At 45.7% G+C, this 19,744-nt stretch overlaps 1 protein-coding gene across 1 annotated transcript in view; it reads left to right on the top strand.

Annotated features, from left to right (window-relative positions):
• CHSY1 (chondroitin sulfate synthase 1) overlaps positions 1 to 19,071 on the top strand; it is a 91,008-nt gene extending 71,937 nt beyond the window's left edge. The window contains exon 3 of the mRNA XM_003413911.4: positions 5,003 to 19,071. Coding sequence (XP_003413959.1) covers positions 5,003 to 6,595 — 1,593 coding nt within the window. The 3' untranslated portion in view covers positions 6,596 to 19,071. The remainder of the gene's footprint in view (positions 1 to 5,002) is intronic.
• The last annotated feature ends 673 nt before the right edge of the window (positions 19,072 to 19,744 follow it).

A 19,744-nucleotide genomic window follows, 5' to 3' on the forward strand; every position in this document is an offset into this window, starting at 1 on the left:
CCTGGGAATAGCATGACCTTGGTATTAGCCCCTCTCAGACTGAATATAGTATGATTCAGAGTCCTGAAACAGTTTACGGTAAGGGAAGAGGCTTGTCCAGAGTCAGAGATAATGGAGGGTACATTTAGAACAACGGGCAAGAGCTGTTTGATAGACACTGGAAATTAAATTTGATAGACACTGCTGTAGGCCTCTTAACAAGTTTTTCTGCAGCGAGTTTCTGTTTAGCAAAGACTAGCCCTATGACTGTAAAATAGTCCTACGCATTTACTTGTGTTCCCTTCTGCAGTGCCTTTTAACACTCCATTTTATAATATTCTTCTAAATAAATGGGCCAAATTGTAGATTATTAAACTACATGATAAAAACAAAATCCTCTTAAATCTAAACTTAGTACTATTTGAAATATTTTTCTTCATGAGAAAGTCAATGCACATTTGTTACCTCTGGAGTTACTAAAATGAGCTGTCAGGAACCTCATATTCCTAGCGCTTCTTATTTTATAGCAGAATTGGAGGCTTGTTTTGCTAGGATGGAAACAGTTAATAAGGATGTGTTACTATCCCTCGGTGCCCCCATACAGTTGTACTCAGTGAAGGTAGGATCAGGTAACACTCCAGTGCTGTAACTCCAGCCACCTCAGGAGTGGGTGGGTAGAATAACATCACTTCATGACTTTAGAGTACCTGTGGCTGGTTCTAAAGTGGTCACATAAGATTGTAGAATATTTCAACCTTGAAAGAACCTCCGGTATAATACAGTCATTTCATAGAGAAAACTCGAGACCCAATGAATTTAAGTGACTTGTCCAAGGTCGGAAACCCTGGTGGCATGGTGGTTAAGTGCTACCGCTGTAACCAAAAGGCTGGCACTTCAGATCTACCAGGCGCTCCTTGGAAACCCTATGGGGGCAGTTCTGCCCTGTCCTGTAGGTTGGCTGTGAGTCAGAAATGACTCGATGGCCGTGGATTTGGTTTATGGGTTTTGTCCAAGGTCTTACAACTCATCAGTAGTGTAAAAGCAATAAATGTGTCCATACAGTCTCGTTTCTTAGGCTTTATTCTTTAAATTGTTGTACTCTAAACTTTCTTCCAGAGGAATAGTAGTTTTATTTCTATTACCAGGAAATTGCTACACGATTTAGTCATGTGATTATACCTCTTAAGGATTTGAGGACCTCAGTTCCATTGACTCCAGGAAATTGAATGAATTTGTTGATAGGAGGGCAGCTTACCTGTTTCGTGGGTACGATGTGGTAAGCAGTGAATTAGCCATAAAAGGAAGGAAGGGGGGAAATGGATAGAAGGTATAGGTATTCAGCTTAATGTTCCAGCCTTTCTCACTGAATTGCTTAAGAACAAAATGGTTCAATTTCATTTCACCTGCACATGCCTTCTTAAATGCATCCAGACATCTTTAAAGAAAGATAATAGGGAATATAACCCAGATATCAGCAGAGAAACTGGAAATTTGTCAAGGTAAACACAAACAAAGAAAAAAGATGATTTGAGGAGAACTTTACAAGGGACTCCAAAATCAAATCCGGATGTCTGAAATGCTGCAGAGGCGAAACTGGATCCAAAAGCCCTGTGATGGCTTAATGTGATTGGTGGGAAAGATGGCTCACGTGGGATTACAGCGGAAAGGGTAGAAGGCACTCAGGAGGGCTACTGATTGCTTAGTCAGATCTAGGGGGCTGGCCCTGGGGGTTTGGGGTGCTGGGCGCCGGAGGCCAGGCGATGGGGTGAGGACAGAGTCTGAGGACCAGGGTCAGATGCCCAGCCTTCACTTCTTGTTACTTTCCTTCTGCCTCCATTTCCTTCATGCTGTCCAGATTTTCCCCAGACCTGGCCTTAATAGCTGACCGAAATTTTGCTTTGAATTATACTTTATATTCTCTGTTCTTAATTTCAAAAGGGAATTGTAACACATTTCTCTCAAAAAGTTTCTCCCTGAAATTTGAAGAGTATATTTGATTTCTTCTTCTTCATCTCCCACCGCACCGCATTGAGAGTAGATGGTTCCCAGCTTCTACACCAAAGCCATTTTCAATAAGGGTTGATAGAAAAGTTGAGGAGTGTGTTAACTGACTACAAGGTGCCGCTGGCAGCAGGTTTGGGTGGGGCCTCAGTGTCCCCATCAGTGCCCTGAACGTGGAGGTACACTGTCCTCCATGTCAGACGGTCTCCTCGCCTGTCACTGAAGCCAGCGCTCGCCTCACTAAGAACGGGAGCCGTTTGACTGATACTTATTTAGATTTTTCTTAAAAATCAGTACAGGTATGTGTGCCCACCAGTCTGTCATGTGAGTGGCTTCTTTGTATAAGTTCACACCCGTTCCTTCCGTATCGTAACAGTATTAGTGAGTGCACTAAGTAGGTCCGGTCTGTTAGGGCTACCAGCCAGACTGGACATACGCTTGACTTTAAGTTCACTTTCTCCAGGGCTCCCCACCCCAGCACATACACACACAGACTTTGGCCTTGCAACAGATTTCCTCTTTATTTAAAAAAAGAAAAATTGAGCACAGCATAACATTCCCTTCAGTCAAACTTTTGGAGTTTAGCCAGAAGGTACCTACAACAAAAATTCTCAGTCTGTAATGGTTCACGGATTTTAAGGCTTCCGCAAGCGTGTTACTCAGTAATTTTTTCTTCATGTTTATGCCTTGAGCACGCTCTGCATTTCTGATAAAGCTTGCCTGGACCTCAGTCAGTGTGAAATGAATGGCTAGAGACAGCCTCTAAAATATGTTGATAAATGTATTCCTGAAAATGTTTGGGGACACGGCGTCCTTGCAGGTACGGAAGAAGGAATTAGTTAGGCAAAGAACACCATCCACTCAGAGCTGCCACTGGAGGCCCCCCCGCCGCAGTGTGTGGGGTTCTGATAGCCAAGAAGAAAGTGTGTGCTCATGTATTTGGGCTTCTAGGGAGTAAAAGCAAATGACAACTACATCGTTTGTCTGGAGGGGTTTATCTTTTCCTTCAAAATGCCCTGCTGATTTTCATGTTTAAATATACCCTGGTCAGAGGGACCTAGGCTTGTTCCTGTGTTACGTACCACGTATCTTGTGGCCAGCCCTTACCAGTGCTTTGTTCTGCAGTGAAGCCATTCAACCACTTCTTGATAACTTTCTGTGGTTAAAGACTCTACTCTCTTAACTCATCAGCTGTCTGCTGCGCACCTTGTTATGTGCAGTAACGGCCCCCTCAGCCCACTGGCAGAGCTCGTCTTCTGGGGCTCACCTTTCCTTCCTTCTGTGTTGGAGCCCCCATTTCCAGGATCCTATGTCACCTTCCTTCCAGATGTGTTCCCTCATTTTAGGGGGTAGGGGCACATCATCCCACAGCTTCCTGGGGAGGAAGGAATGCGAGATCAGTTGGAGTCCTTGAATATCTGACAACACCTCTCCTCACTTCTCTTCCTCCTCCGTGACTGGTTCAGCCAAGAACAGAATTCTGGATGGAGAGTAGTTTTCAGTATTCCCAGTTCTGAGGGTGCTGTAATCCATTCTCATTCCTAATCTAAGAACAGACCCCACCGGTGTCCAAACGGAGGGGGACCGATGCTGGCTGACGTTTATCAGAAGGTCAGACCCATGGTTCCAGGAGAATGCCTGAGCTCACCACGGTGCGTACAGCCCCGGCACAGACCCTCGCAGGCATCAGAGGCCACACCCGTTTTTCCTTCAAGCCATTCTTTGGCAGTATTTGCCTCCTTTTTACTCTTACTGTTTCTGTTAATTGGTAGCATATAGTATTATATAGAAGAAGAAAATGGGACTTAAAAATGCTAATCTGTATTTTCTATTTGTATGACCATTGCAAATGGCTCAGAAATGCAGCTGTCCAAAGGCAAATAAACTAATCAGTCCAAAGCCACAGCCACTCTTATCAAAGTTGGTATTTAACAAAGATGTGACCCACAAATGACAGAAACAGGACCAATTTATCAGATACCTACCTCAAATGTTACTTTTAGTAAATATTTTTCACAAAATTTTATCCATCATTGCAGTGCACTTTGTAAACCTCATTTTTCAAATATTCTGAGGAATTTAGTATATTCCCTTCCTAAGTTAAGAGAGCATTTTGGCTGGTGGACCTCAAGTTTATGTACCTCCAAAATGTGTGTTCCAAGAGCAGCGGCCAAGTCTAGTGGAAATAAGGAGCCTCTGCAGTCCTGAGTCCTGCGCCAGCTCTGTGCTGCTGCCGGAGAGACACTGCCCAGCACAGTGGATCTGCTGTGGTGCACGGAGCCCAGGGAGAGCCAGCAGGCATCCAGAGTGCTTTTAAAGTGTGCGTGCCCCCACTACCTTGCCTCTGTGCCTGTGGTTGGTTTTCCTTCTCTGAAGCTCCCTAGGACAGTGCTCTGGCCTCATCCCGGAGTTCTCCTTTTGGCTCCGTGGGAATGCAGCTTACTCCTACCGAAGGGCCCTGCAGACTCTGCTATTCCAGATAGCTGCAAGGTGCCGGTCTTCAAGTAGGGAACCATGACACTTGGCCTCTCTCACAGGCTCGGTGCAATGTCTCAGGTTTACTGTCTGTCTTTATGGGAAAACTTTTTCATAATTCCATTTTGCCTGCAGATTTGTAGTAGTCAACCCTGGTTATTGATGAAGTCCTATTCGTTGAGGAGCCCTAGTGGTGCAGTGGTTAAGAGCTTGGCCGTTAACCAAAAGGTTGACAGTTTGAATCCACCAGCCGCTCCTTGGAAATCCTTTGGGCAGTTGTACTCTGCCTCTAGAGGGTCACTGTGAATCGGAATGGATTTGACGGCAGTGTTCGTTTTGCTTTGTTCCCTTAGGCTGTTTGTAAATCTTCTAACCTCATTGGACTGCTGTCATTTGGCTTTATCTGGCCTTCTGTGTGCTGTGGATCCCTTAGATGTCTAATATTTCTCTATATTTTTAACATATGCAGGCACATAAGGAAATATAAGAATAGAGGAACATTCAGTCACATCATACTAAAATGGTAATCTTTTTGTTTTCTTAACAGATGCAGCAACTTTTTTATGAGAATTATGAACAAAACAAAAAGGGCTACATCAGAGATCTGCATAACAGTAAGATTCACCGAGCCATCACATTACACCCCAACAAAAACCCACCCTACCAGTACAGACTTCACAGCTACATGCTCAGTCGCAAAATAGCGGAGCTTCGTCATCGCACAATACAGCTCCACCGAGAAATTGTCCTGATGAGCAAGTACAGTAACACCGAGGTTCACAAAGAAGATCTCCAGCTAGGAATTCCTCCTTCTTTTATGAGGTTTCAGCCTCACCAGCGAGAGGAGATTTTGGAATGGGAGTTTCTTACTGGAAAATACTTGTATTCAGCTGTGGATGGTCAGCCCCCTCGAAGAGGAATGGACTCTGCGCAGAGAGAAGCCTTGGACGACATCGTCATGCAAGTCATGGAAATGATCAACGCCAACGCCAAGACCAGGGGACGCATCATCGACTTCAAGGAGATACAGTATGGCTACCGCCGGGTTAATCCCATGTACGGGGCCGAGTACATCCTAGACCTGCTGCTTCTGTATAAGAAGCACAAAGGGAAGAAGATGACAGTCCCTGTGAGGAGGCATGCCTATTTACAGCAGACTTTCAGCAAGATCCAGTTTGTGGAGCACGAGGAGCTGGACGCAAAGGAACTGGCCAACAAAATTAACCAAGAATCTGGGTCCTTATCCTTTCTGTCAAATTCCCTGAAGAAGCTTGTTCCATTTCAGCTCCCTGGATCGAGAAATGAGCACAAAGAGCCCAAGGAGAAGAAGATAAACATATTGATTCCTTTGTCTGGACGCTTTGATATGTTTTCAAGATTCATGGGAAACTTTGAAAAGACATGTCTCATTCCAAATCAGAATGTCAAGCTTGTTATTCTGCTTTTCAATTCAGACTCCAACCCTGACAAGGCTAAACAAGTTGAACTGATGAGAGATTATCGCGTTAAGTATCCCAAGGCTGACATGCAGATCCTGCCTGTGTCTGGAGAATTTTCAAGAGCCCTAGCCCTTGAAGTAGGATCTTCCCAGTTTAATAATGAATCTTTGCTCTTCTTCTGTGATGTTGACCTCGTATTTACCACAGAATTCCTTCAACGATGCCGAGCAAATACAGTTCTGGGCCAACAAATATACTTCCCAATCATCTTTAGCCAGTACGATCCAAAGATTGTTTATAGTGGGAAAGTTCCCAGTGACAACCATTTTGCCTTTACTCAAAAAACTGGCTTCTGGAGAAACTATGGGTTTGGCATTACATGTATTTATAAGGGCGACCTTGTCCGAGTGGGCGGCTTTGACGTTTCCATCCAGGGCTGGGGGCTTGAGGATGTGGACCTTTTCAACAAAGTGGTTCAGGCAGGTTTGAAGACGTTTCGAAGCCAAGAAGTAGGAGTGGTTCACATCCACCATCCTGTCTTTTGTGATCCCAATCTTGACCCCAGGCAGTACAAAATGTGCTTGGGGTCCAAAGCCTCAACATATGGGTCCACACAGCAGCTGGCTGAAATGTGGCTAGAGAAAAATGATCCAAGTTACAGTAAAAGCAGCAATAATAACGGCTCAGTGAGGACAGCCTAGCGTCCAGCTCTGCTGGAAAAAGACATTTTTAATTATCTAATTTATTTTTCAGAAATTTTTTGTATGACCCGTTTTTGAAGTCCACACAAGGATATATTTTACAGGTGGTTTTCTTACAAAGGACTCCTTTAAGATTGAGCTTTTTGAACAAAAATGTGATCAGTGTTTGCCTTTGAACACACCTTCTTGCTGAACGTTACGTAGCAGGCCTGCTTACTTACGACTTGAAATGTACCCGATGAACAAACTTTTTTTTTACATTCCCACTCAAACCCCTTTGCTACGATTCTATGGCAGAAAACGTGAACATTCCTGCAAAGTATTATTGTAACAAAACACTGTAACTCTCCTAAATGTTCTGTCGTGACTGTTAACACTGCACAGATTCTACCTTTTGTCTTTTTTACAACGGTTTTTATTTTTTAAAAAAGCCATTTGATGTTCCAGTCGTAAAATAAGGCGATGAGGTAATAGTTGTATCATCACCTTCAGGAGGGCTTTGCAAAGTTGATGATTTCCCCCAAACTGTGCTTAATGTGGCCGTGTCCTTGGGAAAGCTAGGGGAGCGAGGAAGGTGCTGTGCGGTCAGTCGATGGCCGTTCCCGGCGTCATTTGTTTGGCCTAAATGGACCCGGTATTCAATTTCCAGAAGGATTTATTTAGTGTTTTTCTCTCTTCCTGACCCTTCTTTTTAAAGGGTAAAATATTCATATTTAGAATGGCACAGAATTATTGTAATAAGTCTAATTAATGTATGTAAACTTAAAAACAACAAAGCACCCTAATGAAAACATTGGGGGGAAGACGTTATCTGATTTTGTTCACTTCATCCTGTCTGTGTTATGTTGGTGGAGATGGTTATTTCATTCTTTAATTACTGTTTTGTTTTATCCTTTCTCTCTGAACTACCTTTAATTTATTTAATATCCATTGCGTAGCGCTCTGCCATTTTCGAATACCTGTTAGTTATTAGTATTTATGTGTATCAGGAGTGTGACTCACTGTTTAGTATGTTTGGTTTGCAGTAAACTGATCTCCAAAGATTTCTTTTTGAAAATGATTGCCCCCCCCCCCCTTAATTTTTACATTCCTTACTGTTTTACTAAATATTAAGTGTTCTTTGACAATTCTGGTGCTCACATGTTTTGGGGGACAAGAGTAAAATGAATCTGTCATGACCCCCAAGTACTTTGTTTTAAACTCGTAGATAAAATGTGCCTTAATAAATTTTTTTTCATTTAGATTTCAAACAGTGATAGAATCGCCATTTTACTATACACCATTGGAGATCTGCTTATTTGTAAATAGCCTGTTGCTCCTTTGGAAAAATAAACCAGTGAACAGTATTTTTCTATTGTACTTTTCCAAAACATTTCGTCTCATTATTCCTGTTTTAGCTCAAGAATTGTGTCACATTCGGGGAGTAAAAAACTTAAATGCTGATTCATAAAGTTTCTCACATGACTTGAGGGAAATGTTTATGTGACCCGCAGTTTGGGGGTGGGATGAAGCTAAGTGCCTCTTCCTCTTTTTTCCTAGTGCGAAGTTGACTTTGGTCGTTCCCCCTTGGCTTGTTGGCTCCGAATTCTCTAGAGCAGTAGTTTTCCAGCTAGGTCCAAAGACCTTCCAGAACACTTGATACCAGCCACCTTCCAGGGCCCGGTGAGACCCACTGGATCAGTCAGAATCTGCATTTTAATCAGTGCCCTCAGGGTGCTGCACGCACTGACCTTCACAGGGCTTAGCTTGGGTCTAGCTGCACGGTGAACTGCACACAGTTGCTATATAACCTAATGGTCAAAGTCAGATCTTTGATGCCAGGGTAGTGAGCTTTCGTGGACGAGAACTAAACTCCTGGGAGAGGTATTTACAGTGTAATGGCAGTTAGGTCCCAGGATAATGACATTGTGCTCCCAGTAAGAATTGCTGTAATTCAGCCTAATTGCCCTTTACTTTGGGGGAGTGTTTAGTTTTCCTTGGGAAAGAGCACATTTTTATTCTTCAGTAAAGAAGGACATAATATACATCTCGATGACAAAGTGATTTAAATTCTCCCCTATTTATTGTAATAGCAGTCAGAATTTGGGGAAGAGCGTGAGTGATTGCTTCATCAAGCTGAGGTGTCTGTCCAGCATCTTGGTTACAGTTAACGCTCACCATTTCCTTCCCTGCCCCCGCTCCTGCGGAAGTCTGTTCCTCTCCTGATAACCGAGCTCATGTTTGTGGAAGCCGCTCCGGCCCCTCTTCAAGGCTCCGGCTCCACAGTAGCTGTGGGATCCCTTCAGTCCCTGACCTCCTGTGCCTGGTGGCCTCCAGGGTCCTCTCTCCCTCCAGCCCATCTTGGGTGGGACCTCCACAAGAAAGGGCATATAGGATGGTATCCGAGTGGACGGTGGGTGTGTGTGGGGGATGTGATCCAGCTGCCAGGACCACTTCTAGCTCGAGGGGCTTCCCTGCCCTGAGACTGGGCTCCCAGGCCCCCCGCAGCCTGGCCTCAGCCGTTGTCAGCCACCTCCCCGCCCCTCAGGGAACCTGCAGCCGCACTGGGCTGTGGTTTATAGAGGAGGGAGGAGGCAGTTCCCCCACTGGCCTCGGGCCTCTGCAAGTGGTTCCTTGAACTCCCTCCCGTACTGCTTGGATGGCTAACCAGACTCGCGTTGTAGGACCACAGCCGGAAGGTTGTTTCCCAGCCCCCCAGACCATGGCAGCCCTCCCCCACCCACCACCCGCCGTCCACTCTAACACCGACCTGTGCCCGTCCCGAGGAGGTACCACAGTTGTAGTCATCACGTGATGGGGTGACGCCTCCGTCACTAGATTATAGACGGGAGCCCCTTGAGGGCCGGACTGGCTCCCTTGTTCCTGGTGGTGTCCCGGCGTATTGGGCAGTTGTGTCTGTGAAGCAACTGGACCTATACCCCCTGAGCTGCGCTGCTTGGTTCCCCACCTGTGCGCCTCGGGCCACCGCCCTCCCTGATGGATGCCTTCCCGCCTTCCCCACACCCACCCAAGGCCCGAGCCCCTCATTTATTGGACATGATCCCTTGTGCCTTCCACTCATGGCCTGAAAATAATCCCTTTTCCCTTAAACTGGTCCCTGGGTGGTGAGAAGGGTTAAGGGTTCAGCAACTAACCTAAAGGTCGGTGGTTCAAACCCACCCAGAGGGACCTTGGAAGAAAGGTCTGGGAGTCTACTTACGGAAAATCAGCCATTGAAAATGCTATGGAGCACAGTGCTACGTGTGGGGTCACCATGCGTTGGAATCGGCTTGACAGCAACCAAGTTTTTTTGTTGTTAAAACTTTTTTTGTTTCACTTGTTACTTGCTACTTTTTCTTAACATGCATTACTTCAAATACAGAAAAGTATTAAGAAAAATGAAATGGCCCATAACTCCACAAACCAGATATACTCCATGTTAACAAGATGGAAGAGTTAAGAGTCCTGTGTGAAGATGGTTGAAAAGGGGAGAGATTACAATGCTCGAAGGAATGAAAGGTCTCCCTTCAGTGGTTCAGCCCACAGGGCTCTCCCACAGAGGCTCTCAGGTGTTTGATATCCTGGGGGAGGTAGGTGAATAGACAAGACAAGCTTGTATATCTTTGTTTGTTTATAAGAAGTGGGAACACCGTGCTGGCTTGGGCCTTCACGGGGAGCCAGGAGAGCCTCGCGCACCTGTGCCGGCCTCACTAGGGTGCAGCGTGTCAGCACTGGCTGCTCTGGGATGACCTGGTGGAGTGGCATTAGGAAGGGCGGGTGGGCAGACATGCAGAGCCCTGCCCCGAGGGTGGGATCAGGAGAGCCTGTCTCTGTGGCAGAGGACACAGGTGGGCAGCAGTAATCTGCACCCCACTTCCGGAACTCAGAGCTGTTTTTCCAGGACTCTTATCCAGGGCTGTGTCGTTCCAAGACTAGTGGGTTTGGGGATGAGGCCTGTGTCAGGCAATGCAAGTCTGTGACAGTCCCTCTTAGCTGCAAAGTAGGCAGGCCCCGGGACCCAGGGCAACCATTCCCTTTTGCTCAGTGCTGAGAGCCGAAGGGTGGGCTAGAAACAGATGGCATTTCCCTTTCTGGGACCTGTTCTTCCCCAGGTTCTCCTCCCTCCCCCGCCAGGCCACACACGGCAGCCCCGCCCCCCCCCCCACCACACCACCGTCCACTCTAACAGCATCCTGTGCCCTTCCTTGTGGAGGCACCACGTTTTAGTAATTATATGATCAGATAACGCCTCCCTCGCTAGAGTGTATATGGTCAAGTTCTTGAGCTCGGTCCACGGTCAGTCTGAGCCTCCTTCCTGTCCAGCCCTCTTGCCACAACCTATCCGATAGATCCCTCAAAGCCCAGCCCCCTGACTCAGCCAGGCGTTGACACGCGGCTTCTTGTCCCCAGACAGCAGATGCAGGTGGCATTGCTGATAGACTTCTTAACAGCTTCTGAACACTCATTTGCCCACTTGCTAGGGTACTGGGCTACTCACCCCAGTGACACTGAGCTAAACAGCCACATCGTGCCTCAGCCCTTTGCCCTTGGACAGATGGCCTGTCGGCTCGGCTATTCTCCTTAGCCACCTCCTTTTATTACTCTGTTCACTGAGGTGTCAGCACAGTCACCGCACTCGTCTCTTGAGGACAGTGGTTAGGATGAGGAAAAGGCTGTGTTTCAGAGGCGTTTCCCAGGTGCTGGGCTCTTGCCTTTGCGGCCCATCCTCAGAGAAAGGCATCAGAAAAGCATCAGCTGGGCTGCTTGGCCACCTGTGGACTGTTGGCCGTAGCTGCGGACTCTGTCCAGGCCCCAGGCTTCTTCCAACATCTCCTCTTGTGGCTTTCCTGTCACCGAGAGCATGCAGCCTGGCCCTCCTGCACCCGCACCGACGCCCGTCCTGGGGATTAGGCTGCATTACTGCTGTAATCTCTGCTGCAAAGGAGCTTAGTGCTGCCAGTGATTGGGGAGGCCAGCTCCAGGGGGGTCTCCCAGCTAAGGTGGCTGCACGGGCCGCCACCTTGCCTGCAGCCCCTCGAAAGGCATCCCCCTTCTTTTCTGCTCCAAGGAAAACGCTGCTCAGACCAAATCTGCTTAGTTTAGTTTGTTATAAGTGCATGGGTCAGGTTACAGTAACCCATTTTGTATGGCTTGCAGTAAGAAAAAAAAAAAATGTTATTTTTGCTAAGCTAAAGGGTTTTGTTTTATTTTGCAAGGATGTGGTAGTGGTGGGGCTGTAAGACCTTCAGCCAAAATCCATAGGGCTATCTTTTATTGGAGCCCTGGTGATGCAGTGGTTAAGAGATTGGCTGCTAACCAAAAGGTCAGCAGTTCGAATCTACCAGCCACTCCTTGGAAACCCTGTGGGGCAGTTCTACTCTGTCCTCTTGGGTTGCTATGAGTCAGAACCGACTGGACGGCAACGGGTTTGGGTTTTTTTGGTTATCTTGTTATCAGTGCAATTAAGTCGCTCCATTGCCTGTTGTCAGATTTTTTTTTAATGCATTTAACTTACAATGAATTATATTTCAGTTATGTAAGTCTTCGTTTCTTACTAAAACAAAAAAAAAATTTTGTCCTTTAAAGAACATTCCAGCTACACTTCCTTTAAAATGGTAAGAGTTGTCGGTTATGCCTGACTGATTTTTAATAAGAAAATATAGTCAGTGACCAAGTCATTTAATAATGCCAGTTAGCCAAGCTCTGGAGGCTGCTAAAACCCGAGCTAATGGATCTTTAATGCGTTTCTTGCCGTGAAGCAGTCCATCAGGCGATCAAGTCAGGGTGTGTCTGGGCTGCCCCTTCTCTCTCTGATGAGCTCATCACCCTCCTTGCCAAACCCAGTGGCTGGTGCCTGAATGAATACCTAGCTTGCTGCTGTATAGACAGTCCCGTTACAGAAAACATTTCTAGCTAAACCTCAAAGTGGCCTTTAGAGTCCTGAATTCTCAATTAAGTTTTCTTTAGGCAAAAGCTTATTTCTAGTTATGTGACTGGAAGGGGAGCCTCACTCAGCCCCTCCAGACACCTGCATACCGTGAGGGCTGATGCTAGAAACGGACTGTCTAAAAATCACTCCAGTGACCACATTTGTGGAGGAAGCATCAGGGAATTTTACAGATTTCTATTTTTTCCATTGCAAATAACAATGTAACCATAATACAAAATTATGCATATTGGAAAGTAGAGAAGGGGAAAGGAAAAGACCCCCAGTACCTTATTAGAGCTTAATGTAAAGGTGTACATGCCATTTGGCACCTGCTTTGTTTTTCCTTCCACTCAAAACACTGATTGTTTACCCTCACCTCTAACACAGCTCCTCTCCAGTGGCCATCGTGTTCCAGCTGGAATAATGTCACAGTGAGCATCTTTTGCACGAAGCCCTTTTTGTACTTTGGATTATCAGGTAGATTTCCAGAAGTGGGTCATCTGCTAATAGGGCTGAGGGACTTTGGTGTTGAGCTATTTCTGCCATAGCACTAAATCATCTGGTATTTTACTCGGTCTACGTTTTGTACCTACAAACAATTCCAATAAAACCTTTAAAAATAAAGCTTAACTAAATGGCCTTCCAGTAATGCTATGGGAATATTGCACACAGGATTTCGGTTACATCAGCCTGTGAAAATGGCAACTGCAGAAATTCAACCCTTTTACTGAAAAACTTGAGTCACTTCGAAGTGAGAACCAAGGCAGATTTATTGGTGACTCAGGGAGTGACAAGAGGCAAGCTCCAGACAGAAGGTCTGTTGGGGAATGACGTCCACCTCCTTCCCAAGCCACAGAGGTCCATCCTGGGAGCCCAGAAGGAGGAGTGAGGAGCGGAAGTGGCCAGCCCGAGATAAGAGCCACTCCTTCCAGACTTGGCAAGGGTGGCAGGCTACTGGAAGAGGTGCAGATGTGACTGGGGCACGGGGTCCCTCTGTGGAGCCAGAAGTCATTCTGTGTTATCGGTGGGAAAAGTGAACATTTGAAAACAGATTTGAATGAATTTCTGTATTTAAAGATGAAATTACTGGCCACTTACCTGTGCTCTAGGCAAGATTAGATAAATATTTTACCATACCATTATAGCATATATAAATATTAACTATTATTCATTGTATTTGGCTTCTGTGGGAGTAAAGCTCAGGCAAAAAAAGGGCCATAGGAGACCTGTCTCATCACTGAGCTGTGAATTTCTGAGAGGGCCTTTGGTTCAAAGAGAGCTCAACTTAATTGTACTTTTGTTGTTACTGTTAAAAAAAAAAGTTAGCTACTGTCAAATCAACCAACCCCCAACTCATGAAGACCCCATGCACAAAAGAAGGAAATACTACCCAGTCCTGTGCCATCCCCATGATCAGCTGGCGATTGGATGGTTGTGACCTATGTGATATTAAAAAAGATCAGCAGGCCTTTCTTCCTAGTCTGTCTTGGTCTGGAAACTCTGTTGGCACCTGTCCAGCATCATAGCAACACACAGCCTCCACTGACAGATGGGTGGTGGCTGTTCTTGGGATGCACTGGTTGGGAATCCAGCCAGGGTCTCCTGCATGGAAAGCAGGAACTCTACCACTGACCTCCCCCCCCCCCCCCCCCCCCACTGCTTCATGGTACCTTAAGGGCTGTTTTCCAAGGCTTGGGGCAGGCTAATGGCCGGAGGCGGGTCAAACTCCATCACTGGGTAATGAGTGGTTTGGACTATGGTTTGTGGGCCTTCTTTACAGTTAGATTTGGGATGGGTCTTTCTTCTGTGCCTGCTAAGCAAACCCTTGCCAAGGCCCAGCTTCTATAAAGTGGATGGTCAGGGCAGTCACTGGGGGGGCTGCCGCCTCAGGAGGGTGTGACATTTGTCCTGCACCAGCTCAGCTGCATAGGAAGGCCCTGTCCAGCCCTGGCTGGCTTCCCACGGGTCTGCAGGGAGTCGCCGGGCAGCCTTGACAGCTAGGTCTACCCAGAAGCTGGGTCTCTGCTGTCGGGGCTACCTGGAGCTAGGGGGATGCTTGGCCTGAACCTCTCACCCAATTCTGGGACCCTCCAGTCAGCCCCCTGGACCCGCTGTTGTGGGCCAGGCTCCGTAGCCTTTTTCCTGAGTCACTGCCACGGCCAGCAGCCCTGTCCTTTGGGAGTGAGTTTATCCTCCCAAATGCCCTGTCCCTTCCTCACCCACACAAGTGCTCCGAGGAGACACTGCTCGTGCCAGATTCCTGGATTCGTGTGTGCGCCTTTCCTCTGCCTCCATAGCAGTCCTGAGTTAGACAAAAAATATCTACAAACCACAAGATTTAGGAGAAAATGTGATGCATATGGGCTTTCGTAGGTTTGGGCCTAAAATGCTGCCCAGTGCCTTAAAACGGAATTGCCTGAGAGAGTGAAGAGCTGCCAAATTTGAAGACAGATGCTGTGCAAATTGAATTCATTTGCAGATTGTGACATCAGAAAGGCAATTCCTACTTGGGAGAAAAAATTGCTGTGTTTGGGTTCTGAATGGTGAGCAGGTATCTGTTAATGCTAATGGGGGGGGTGGGGTTGCCAAGCCGCAGCTCCTTCAGCGAGTATTAAAACGAGGGACAGCGGTGAGCTTGAGTCTTTCTGTGTGCTCTCAGCAAAAAGTCCACTTGAACTCTGGCTCCAGAAGAATGACCCGAAAGAGCAGGGCCCAAGAGTGGGGGTGAGGAGGATAGCAGCTCTACACTGCCAGTTAACATTGAGTCAGCTCCGACACATGGCAACCACATGTCTGTCAGGGTAGAACTCGGCTCTGTAGGGTTTTCAGTGGCTGACTTTTCTGAAGGAGATTGAAAGGCCTTTCTCCCAAGGCACCTCTGAGTGGACTTGAACCTCTCACCTTTTGGTTATCAGCTGAGTGTGTTACCTTGTATTCTACCTTCTGTTAGATGTTACCCTTTGTCCCATTTATACATCACTCCGTGGTAATACAGACCCATGCGTGTTTGGGTGACGGGCAATGGATAAAAACACAACGAACTGGGTTAGTCGTGAAGTGCTTGGTTTGGCACCATGGAAGGAGAATGTACTTCAGGCCCCAGCAGAGCTGGGTTCGAATCGGGTGTACTAGAGCCAGCTAGTACATGCCTTGTCTTCCCAACTCCACATTCAGTGATGTCATATTGGTACTTGAAATTAGCCATCGTGGGAGCATTTACACCACAGAAAGTGGCAAATGCTACAAATTTGGCCTTTTTTTGGAGCTTGGTTTACAAGCACAGCGTCCCACAGACGATCCTGTGGGTCCCATGGAGTCTGCTGGCAGCTGTGTGACCCTGGACACGTTACCTGTGCCAGAGCTCAGTGTCTGCCTCTGTGAGATGGGGACAGTTAGGTTACTTCACAGACTGACACAAGATGGGGACAGTTAGGTTACTTCACAGACTGACGGGAGCACTGACAGAACCTGGTTCTCCTCCCACCACTCCGTTTCCTTTATGGTGTCAATCCTACCCCGTCACCCACCTACAGACTCCTTCCAGACCCACATCCGGTGAGTAACCAAACCCCACCAGTCCCTCCTGAGTAGTGTCACCAACTGGCCCCTCCTCCCACCCCACCATCTCCTGACCAAGCTGAATTTACAGGGGCATGTCCTGAATCTCCCACTCCCCTGGTCTCCTCAGCCATCAAAGTCTTCTTTCTAAGACAACAAATCTTAACTCCCTTCTTAGACCCTGCACAGCTCAAGCTCAGACTTCTTGATCTGACTGCCCGAAGGCTCTGCTTTACCCAGCCCCCACGTGATTTCCAACCACACTGATCTGTGCTCAGTAATCCCCCTGCCCCCATCACACAGCCCTCAAACCCCGTTGCAGAAGAAACCAGGAAATCCTTCTCAAAACGCCATGTCCTGGCCCATGTGTCATCCTTTGCCTGGAATGCCCACCCCCTCTTCTCTGGCAAACTTGCAGAGTCTGCGGCAATGAAGCCTTTCTGGGTGCCTTAGGCAGAGATTTTGTCACGCCTCCCTACCCCTTCCCAAGCCCCTTCCCATTTGGCCCTACAGGGTCCCAGCTGGGGGCCTCTTGTCACAGTCTGCTGGTTTCCTGGCTGACCCACCACAGCCGACTTGACCAAGCTCGCTCACCTCTGTGACCCGCCCACCCAGGGCCTGGTAGATCCTGGTGTGCAGCCAATGTTAGCTTCCCGTCACTTCTGTAGCCTCTAGGCTGGGTTATTTGCCAAGAAAAAAATAACGGCTCAGGTTAAATATTTCTATAAAGACAGCCTGGGACATGCAGTTTTTAGGTGAAAACAAACAGATACCAGCATTAAGAATGAGAACCTTACTTCCCTTACCCCAAAGAATAAGTCACAGGCCTGGAATGCTTCCTTTTTGAATCATAAACTTAATATTTATGGAAGCGTTACTAAGTGCCAGGCACTTTATATATGTTACTTCCTCTACTGCTCCCTCAATCCCTGTGGGATCAGTGTTCTCATCCCCAGTTGACAGATGAGAAATTGAAGCGCAGAGGGCTTAAGTAACATGCCCAAGGTCACAGAGCTAAAAAACAGCAGATCCAAAATTCACACCAGAGGAGCCTTTTCCAAAGTCTCTGTCTTGGGGGAAAAAAATACAGTGCATCTCCTTGTCGGGGATATTTAAGAGCCTCAACTCACAGCATCCACAGACTACCAGGAAATGTCAGCCCCTTGAATGGGGTTTTTTGAACAGGGTGCTTTAAGAGTTGCAGGAGAACTATTGATTTCATAACTAGGTTACCTTTTAAATCTTGCTCCGCTTTTTAAAAGGTTGTTTTTTTAAGATTCCAGAAATATACATTTTAATATAGAAACAGCAAAAGCATTTTTTCAAAATGCATAGTATTCAGATGAGTCCCAGTTCCAGTAGTGATGGAGTAGCTTGTATCAGACTAACATCCCCACAGATTAGATACTCTGGGCAAAGTAAGGAAAAAGCCCACAACAAAGAAAAAGCCTATTTGAAGGTACCAACCAAAATCAGAAACTGGAGGGGAGTTGGCCCTTGAAAGAAGGGAAAGGCATTGGATGAAATGCATATTGTTTATACACTTTTCCCCGGAGGGTACTCTCCAAGCCACAGGACACCGGGTGGTTAGAACTCAAGCAGAAAATTCTAGTAATATTGGCTTGAGGTAACAGAGGATAGAGTTCAGAGTTGCCAGAGAAGCTGGAAGTGGAGGAGGGGAACCCCAGAAAGGAGAAGGATACAGAGGGGGTAACCCCAAAATCTGCATATGAATTCCCTTCCCAGGCTCGATTGACTCCTCAGCTGCACTTGCATGATGAAAACTCCAAACATCCCAGTTGACAGCAATAGCTGGAAGACTGAAAAGTGAGTCAAAGATTTCAGCTACTTTCCATTGCACAGGAGTCAGAGTTGTGAGGTAAAATTCCACCAAGTTAGAGGGGCTTTATAAACACCTTGGAACTTTCCATTGAACCCAAACGGGGTACACATTAGGAGTAAAGACTATGTATCGGGACTAAGAATTTATCCTAAGACCAAAGGCAAAACCAAAACAGACCTTCCCTAACAAAGTGCGAAAACCAAGTCTCCACAAAAATCAAGGTGATCCGCAAGGAACTTAACAAAAATCAACACTTTTCAGAGGAAGATAATAGAATCCAGAGTCTCTACAACTGATCATCTACAACGTCCAGAATTTCTCTGTCAGTCAAACCTTTCTGAGAGCCTTGGGCAGAGTTTTCATCATGACTCTTCATCCTCATGCTGAACCTTCTTAACATGAAACCCTGTAAGTTCTAACACTTACCTGGGGGCTTCTTGTCAAGGTCTGCTGTTTGGCTGGCAGCCACACCAGACTGGACTGCCACACAAGCATAGTAACTTCTGACTACTACACATGTAAAGAAACAGGGAAATTGGACCTATAGTTAAGAGAAAAATCAGTCAATAGAAACAGACCTTGAGATGACCCAGGTGTTCAAATTTGCAATGATTTTGAAACAGCTATTGTAAATATATAAGCCCTGATGGAAACATACTTAAAGACTTAAAAATAAGGGAAATGATCATAGTGAATGACTACTTGTTATGGGGCATCTTAGCTGAGAAATATATTCTGAAAAGTACAATATCTGAAATGAATTCACAGGACGGGCTTAATGGCATAATGAAAATGGCAAAAAAAAAATTTTTTTTTCTTGTTGTTTAAAGATTAAAGAAATTGGTAAGCAAAGACCAATCAAGAAAAAAGGGAGAAAATATAAATTACCAATATTGGGGATGAAAAAGAGGCTATGACTACCCATCCTACAGCCATTGAAAGAATACTATGGGAATATTACAATTAAGTTTATGCCAATACTTAGAGGAATTAAGTCAATAACTTAGAGGGAATGTACAAATTCCTTAAAGAACACAACAAAACTGATGCAAGAAGAAATTAATAATCTGAATAACTCTATATATAATAAGAAATTTAATTTGTAATTAATAATGTGACTATAGAAAAAAAAAAAAACTCCAGGCCCAGATGGCTTCACTGGTGAAGTCTATCAAATATTTAATGAAGAAATAATACCAATCTTACAGAAATTCTGTCAGAAATTCTATCAAATATTTAATGAAAAAATAATATCAATCTCAGAGAAATTCTGTCAGAAAATAGAGGAGGAGAGGATACTCAACAATTCGGTTTTTAAGTCTAGCATAACCCCAGTACAGAAACCTGACAAAGATATCACAGGAAAAGAAAATTCCAGGTCAATATCTCTTATGAATATACACAAAATAATTCTTTATAAAATATTAACAAATTGAGCCCAGCAACATGTAGTAGTTGACTTAGGGATGTAAGGTTATTACAATATTCAAAAATCAGTTCAATGGAATTTATCATCTTAATAGAATAAATTAGAAAAATCCTGTCATAATTTCATATATGCAGAAAAAGCATTTGACAAAAAAACACCAGTTCATGATATTAGCAAAGTAGGAATAGAAAGGAACATCTTCAAAACTCTTAAAGGGTATATACTAAAAAACCCAACAGCTCACATTACACCTGATTACACTTACGGCCATTGCATCAGGCCATCTCATTGAGAGTTTCCCTTGCCTTCACTACTCCTCCACTTTACCAAATATGATGTCCTTCTCCAGCCATCAGCTCCTCCTAATGATGTGTCCAAAGTAGGCAAGTTGATGTCTTGGACAATATTCTG

This window comes from Loxodonta africana, chromosome 13 (genome assembly GCF_030014295.1).
Source record: "Loxodonta africana isolate mLoxAfr1 chromosome 13, mLoxAfr1.hap2, whole genome shotgun sequence".
In the NCBI taxonomy this organism is placed as follows: Eukaryota; Metazoa; Chordata; class Mammalia; order Proboscidea; family Elephantidae; genus Loxodonta; species Loxodonta africana.